The following is a 7,434-nucleotide window of genomic DNA, read 5'->3' on the forward strand; positions in this document are numbered from 1 at the left end:
TCCCCCAGTGCTTTGCCTCAGTGTGGTGGGATCAGATCGGGTACAATTCCCATACTGTATCTCTGGGTCAGTGAAGGCCATCATGTCCCATAGTGGGGCTGGCCATGTGGTCCTCTCTGTTACTGGCTGTTCTAATTGGGGTCATCGTCCTCAAGGCCTGGTGGGCCAGGATGTGCTCCAGTTTCTCCTCCTCCCCCGTCATCTGCTCCTGTGTGCTCCGATCATGTACATCTCTGTCCCGGAGCTGCGGATTCAATGCCGTCCTTTGAAATAAATTCTTTCGGGGGAGGGGTCTGTCCACTTCTTAATGTTTGTCATTGATGTCTTTTTTTAATGACTCTAAGTCATTCAATTTTCTTTACAAATTTCTGTTGTTTATACTTCCTAATTTACATCTTTAAGCATTTTTGTATACTCTGTTAAAATATAAATATAAAAATACAGGAAAGGCACAAGTTAAGGTATACAGCTCAATAAATTATTACAAAGCGAATATAACAAGCACCCAAGTGGAGAAGCAGAGTAGCCCAAGCCTCCTTGACTCACTTCTAGTCAGTACCCCCACCAACGGCAACCATGGTCTTTCTTTGAATGCCATAGAGTAGCTTTGCTTTAAAAAAAAATTTTTTTATGCTTTCTATTTAGCTTTTGCTTTTTAAGCTTATAGTATGTACTTTTTAAAAAGAAATCACAGTTTTATTGACATATAATTCCTTTTCATGCAATTTAGTGGTTTAGATATATTATAGTTGTACATTCATTACCATAATCAATTTTCAAACATTTTCTTTATTCTTGTATCCATTTTTAGTTCCTCATTTCCCCCTAACCTCCCATTTCATAACCCTAAGAAACTACTAATCTAGTACTGTCTCTATAGATTTACTTACCAATATATGTCAGCGGTTCTCAACCTGTTGGTCGCAACCCCTTTGGAGGTCAAAATATCCTTTGACAGGAGTCGCCCGATTCATAACCATAGCAAAATTACAGTGATGTAGCAACAAAAATAATATTATGGTTGGGGGTGGTCACCACAACATGAGGAAATAAAGGGTCATGACATTAGGAAGGTTGAGAACCACTGGTATATATTATATTCTCTTGTATTTGTCTGATTTCATTTGACTTTTGTTTTTGGCATTCGTCCATGTTGCTCTGTGTAGTAATAATTGTTTGTTGTATATTATTTCATTATATGGCTGTATCGCAATTTATTTATCCAATATTTGTTGATGGCTATTTAGATTGTTTCCATTTTGGTGTTTTCATGAATAATACTGCTGTGATATTCATGTTCCTATGTTTGGTGAACATATGTAAACATTTGTTGGGGTATATCCTTAGAAGTGAATTTGCTGCATTATAAGATAGGTGTACATTCAACTGTGCTTGACACAATGGCTGTGTGTATAGATGGTGATAAAGAGTTGTATGAGCCCACAAGAAAATGATTTAAGGAAGCAAAAGTAAGAAAGGAAATATCACCCGAAAAAAAGGTATGTGTACATTTAGTTTTAATATTCTGCCAAATGGTTTTTCAAAGCAGTTGCATCATTTTACACTCCAAGTAGCAGTGTCTAACAGTTTAGTTGCTCTTTGTCCTTGCCAATGCTTGATTTTTTTTTTGTTCTTGTTTTTTTTGGGGGGATAAGTGACCTTTAAACATTTTAAAATGTGATACGTGACTCCATTTCTTGCGCAGTGAGTTGTCATTTTCTTTTCCACACAAAGGTGCTTGTTATGAGCTCCTTGAAGATCATGCTTCTATTTGTATTTTGAAATCCGGCACAAGGATCAGCATATACAAAACAAATTCACTACTGATAAATTTTTACTCATAGAGACCCTATCAGACAAGGTAGAACTGCCCCTGTGAGTTTCTGAAACTGTTTGAACTCTTCACAGGAGTAGAAAGGCCTGTTTTTGTCCCACGGAGCAGCTGATGGTTTCAAACTGTTGACCTTGTGATTAGCAACCCAAGGTGCCACCAGGGCACCCTTGGACCAGTCGATAGAGGGTACTTAATGGAGGTTGGATGCATCAAGGATGCATTATGGCTTGTTGTATGATAGCAAGGAAATAATAAAAAATAAAAATTGTCCAGTTTGTTCATTCAACAAATATTTGAATGTGTCCTATGTGTAATGCACTGTACTTGATTATACTAATATAACTATTTCTGTTCTCATGAATCTTTTTGGTAGTACTGTAGTGAAAGAAGATAAAAAAGAAAGAAAATAACCAAGTAGATAAATAAGTATATCATTATGCATTTTAATGATTACCGTGAAGGAAACAAATCGGCTACAACTATGATGGAGAGTAAGGGGATGGTAGGACCTTTTGCAGATAAGGTAGGACCTTTTGCAGATCAGAGAAGCCGTCTAAAAAAGTGATGTTGGAGTGGTCTGGGTTTTATTTTATTTTACAAATAGTCATTTGTGGATATCTTCTCAATTGAAATAAATGAAAAATTGTACTTAAGGGCTGTGGAAATCTTGATTTTGATCTGTGTGTGTGGTGGTACTAAGGGCAAGCGTGTAGTGCCAAAAGAAGTGTGTATGTGGGTCTCTGTAGACGTGGGAAAACCAGATGCTGCCTTTGCTATTAGATGATGGTGTAGCAGTAGTTCAACAAGAGTGGTGACGAGATAGTGACAGAAAGGATCTATTGGTTATTCTTGGAGTGATGGAGAAAGAGAAATCATGTAACTACAGGACAAGAGCTCAGTCCAAACCACAGCCAGTTGAAACTGCTATTAGTTGTGTTTCTTGATCCAGTTTTTAGTGTTTTGTGTTCTAGATGGACCATTACATTGATGTATGTGATGTAATGGGAGGTGTTCTGTGTTTAGTCTGTGTTTTACAAAGGCTGCTTAATACTTATGAAATAAAGCATAGGCGTCCTTGAGACTGACCAGAAGAATCCTGACTAATCTTTAATATCCTTGTTTGGAAAGACAAGTAATAGTAACTCTCTACAACTAGAAATTCTATTTTTTCTTCACTAGGATGAGAGAACATAATCATTTTCATTCCAAGCATACCACCTCTTCTTCAAATACATCAGAATTAAGAGGGATAACCCTCCTTATCCCATCTCCACCTCTTTATATTCTAAAGGCAATATAACATTACTGGGAACTTGGGAGACACCCTGCGGGTGTGTGTTGGGCTGCTAACTACACGGCCAGCAGTTTGAAACTACCAGCCCCTCTGTAGGAGAAAGATGAGGCTTTCTACTCCCCTAAAGAGTTACGGTTTTAGAAACTCAGAGGGACCCTTTTGTCATGTCCTATAAGGTCGCTAGGAGTTGGAATCGAGTTGATGGTGGAGTTAGGTTTGGCTTTTTTCGAGGGAGGTTGGAAACTAGATTCTTAACCTACCAGGAATCCTACAAATTTAGCTACTCTTTTCATTTCTAAGTATTCCTTTCTAGGTGTTCCTGTGTATAATGATTTTTTTTATATACACTAAGCCTCTTTTTCTTGCTGCTAAAGATAATCTCAGTGGCTACCTTGACTTCCTGTTGAGTGACTATGCCATAATTTAATGAACCATTTTTTTTACTGGACTTTTTTTTTTTTAAATACTTTTATTGGGGGCTCTTACATCTCTTATCACAATCCATACATTCCTCCAGTGTGTCAAGTACATTTGCACATATGCCTCCATCATCATTTTCAAAGCATTCTCTTTTTACTTGAGCCCCTGATATCAGCTCCCCATTTCTTCCCCCTCCCTTCCCCACCCATCCTCCTTCACGAACCCTTGATAAGTTATAGATTATTTTTTCCGTATCTTACATCATCCTCCTTGGCCCCTTACCCACTTTTCCATTATTCGTCCCCCTGGGAGGGGGTTCTGTGTTGATCCTTGTGATCAGCTCCCCTTTTCTCCCCACACTCTCCCCTAATCCTCCTGGTATCTCTGTTCTCATTGTTGGCTTTGAGGGGTTTATCTACCCTGGATTCCCTGTGTAGCACTGTGCATGCTCTGGTCTACTCCGATTTGTAAGGTAGAATTGAGGTCATGATAGTGGGGGGAAGGAAGCACCAAAGACCTAGAGGAAAATTGTGTGTTTCTTCCGTGCTCTACTGCACCCTGACTGGCTCATCTTGGACTTCTTTTCTAGTTTTCACTCCTGTGAATAATGAATGCCACAATGAGGGTCTCTTGCATATAGCCCCCCCCCCCTTAGGAATTTATTTCTAAATTATATATATTCTTGTTGACTATAATACCAGTGGAATCAACTCGATGGCATTGAGTTTGTCTTTGAGTGAGCAAAAGAGTTGCGGAGAACTAAATATCTGTAAAGCACTTTGCGTAGTAGCTGGAACATACTTACTGTAAATACGTGACTCTCACACTGCAAATTGCCTTCAGATACAAGCAATTTTGACTTGAACAACAATGCATTGATGATGGTGGTGGAAGCATTTACTGTTTATTGAGTATCTGTTTTTTGAGAGTTACTTTGCATATGCTACCTCCTCACTACAATTGAGTTTCACTAATTTGCCCCTGGTCTTTTCGCGGAAGAGACGAGCCAGTCAGGGTGCGATGTAGCAACAATGAAAAATACAACTTTCCTCCAGTTTCTAAATGCCCCCCCCCCCCCGCCCCCCCATCATGATCCCAATTCTACCTTGCAAGTCTGGCTAGACCAGAGGATGTACACTGGTAAAGATAGGAACTGGAAACACAGGGAATCCAGGGCGGATGATACCTTCAGGACCAGTGGTGTGAGTGGCAAAACTGGGAAGGTAGAGGGAGTGTGGGTTGGAAAGGGGGAACCAATTACAAGGATCTACATGTTACCTCCTCCCTGGGAGATGGACAACAGAAAAATGGGTGAAGGGAGATGTCAGACAGGGCAAGATATGACAAAATAATAATTTCTAAATTATCACAGGTTCATGAGGGAAGGGGGAGCAGGAAGGGAGGGGAAAAAATGAGAACCTGATGCCAAGGGCTTAGGTGGAGAGGAAATGTTTTGAGAATGATGAGGGCAATGAATGTACAAATGTGCTTTACACAATTGATGTATGTATGGATTGTGATAAGAGTTGTATGAACCCCTAATAAAACGATTAAAAAATTAAAAAAAATTTGCCCCTGATTATCTAGTTTGTAAGTGGTAGAACTAGATTTTAAACTGAATATTGGCTGCTGTTAAAATTCAAAGTGTTTTGCTCTTTTCCATATAAGCACTTCTGCCAATACTGAAATGATTATTTATTGCAATTCTAGTGCCTAGACTTGACTCGGATTTTGTTCCAGGTTTCTCTGGCAGAATCCTTTATCTATCCAGGTACTCAGCACATCTTTATTGAGTGTCTGCTTTGTCACAGGCATCACTTTGGGTACTGAACATGGATATTATTGCTGATCAGGCCACTAGGATCTGGACTAATAAACAAGGTTGGGAAGATTCTGTAGTCTTTGAATGAAGCAGCTTTGCTCAGATTAACCCTATAAGCTAGTGTTTGGTATTGCCTACATCTCTTCTCTTCTTTTATCTCCCAGTGGCCGCAGATGAGCCAGTCCCTAGCATGGGTTGGATCCGAACAGATGGCTGGAGTAGACATACAGCTGAGTAGAAAGTATCACACCACAAACAAGGTGAGAATTGCTAGTGCTTTTTATAGTTACAGAGTGCTTTCACACAGGTGTTCTTAGGTGGATCTCAGCAAAACTGTCACCTGGGTGAAGCAAAGCATTACGTGCATGGCACCTGTTTTGGGAATACAGCGCACTTTTTGTGCAGAGATGTGAAATGACTTTGCCAAGGTCACAGACCAACTGAATGGCTGAACCTAAGGGTTCTGATTCTATGTCCTATGTTTCTTTCATTTTATTTTCTTACTTGGAAAATTCTTCAGAAGAAAAGGTCTTTATGAATTTATGTTAAAAAATAAAGTTATAATTAACTTTTAGAGGGGAATTTGTTATTGTTTAGATTGCCTACCTTAGTATTTATTATTAGAACAGATTTTCTTTGGAGTTTATTTGGAAACTGCAAAATTCATGCCTTGTACAATCTTTAATAAAATTTTTTACATTAAAGAATATAGGAATTAAAAAAAAAGAATACAGGAGTTTAAAGACGTGCTTGCTTTGCTTGATTATGACTTTAAAAAGATATAGTTTATTTTATTTTTGTTGTTAAGAATATACACAGCAGAACAGACAGCCCTTAAGCAATTTTTTGCGTGTACAATTCAGTGACTCATTGATTACATTCTTCGAGTCGTGCCACTGGTTTTCTCTCTGAGTTGTTCCTCTGCCATTCATATAAACTCACTGCCCTTAGATAGATCTTAAAAGCGTGCCAGCTCAAGACAGACATTCTTCACTAGTGAAGCTAGACTATTGTTTGGTTTTAAGAAGACTTCAACAGGGGATATTTTTGGTTTAAAGGTTAAAGAATATCTTAGGGCAGTAGTTACAGGGATTCATAGCTGCTGAGGGATTTGGTTGTCTGATTTGGAGGCTTAGGGTCATAATTTCATGGAACATCCCAGTTAATTGGCCTAATATTGTGTTTAGTGCTTCTGTTCAACCTCCTTGTGTAGCGTGTAGTGCCTGGAGTCTACACAGTGGAGCAGCAGTGGAACAGGAGTCAGAAATAGGACATGAATGTGTGGCAAATTGGCATGAGACCAGAAGAAGAGAGCGATACCTGATAACTGTTATATGGACATTTTTTTTCCTTCTTCTTTTTTAAAAAATAATTTTATTGGGGGCTTATATAACTCTTGTCACAATTTATACATACATCCATTGTGTCAAGCACATTTGTACATTTGTTGCCTTCATCATTCTCAAAACATTTGCTTTCTACTTGAGCCCTTGGTATCAGCTCCTCATGTTTTCCCCACTGCCTCCCCACTCATGAACCCTTGATAATCTATAAATTAATATTATTTTGTCATGTCTTATACTGTCCAACATCTCCCTTCACCCACTCGTAGATCCTTGTGATTTGTTCCTCCTCTCTACCCCACCTTCCCTCCACCCTCCTGGTATCGCCACTCTCACCATGGGTTATGGACATTTTTATCCAAGATTCCATGGAAGAATCCTGACCACAAGTGGGCAAATGTAGAACAAAATGTCAGATTCTTGGGGAATCCAGACTTCTGAGTGACTTTTGACTGCTTTCATGTCTTTTTTCCTTTCCCTTTCTTGTTATCTTGTTATGTCAACAAACAGACCAGTCCTTTTCTCAGAATTGTTCTTAGGATATGGGGATCAAAATTTTATTTTAAGAGGCACCATTAATTTTTATAGTGCTACCCTAGGGGTCTTCAGAAAGTTCATGGAATCATTCTGTTATCTTTTTTGTTTGTTTCAGGTCATTTTATTGGGGCTTTTACAGCTCTTCTAACAATCCATACATTAATTGTATCAAGCATTTTTGTAC

General features: G+C 38.8%; 1 protein-coding gene across 2 annotated transcripts in view; it reads left to right on the top strand.

The window, feature by feature from the left end:
* Positions 1–7,434, top strand: part of LOC101659568 (ubiquinol-cytochrome-c reductase complex assembly factor 1) — a 123,950-nt gene that overhangs the window by 32,708 nt on the left and 83,808 nt on the right. For both annotated transcript variants that reach the window (XM_045295554.1, XM_045295553.1), the window contains exon 3: positions 5,535–5,630. In XM_045295554.1, coding sequence (XP_045151489.1) covers positions 5,535–5,630 — 96 coding nt within the window. The remainder of the gene's footprint in view (positions 1–5,534; positions 5,631–7,434) is intronic.

Source organism: Echinops telfairi, unplaced genomic scaffold (genome assembly GCF_000313985.2).
Source record: "Echinops telfairi isolate 266 unplaced genomic scaffold, ASM31398v2 ScPeMD7_5592;HRSCAF=6446, whole genome shotgun sequence".
NCBI classification, from domain to species: Eukaryota; Metazoa; Chordata; class Mammalia; order Afrosoricida; family Tenrecidae; genus Echinops; species Echinops telfairi.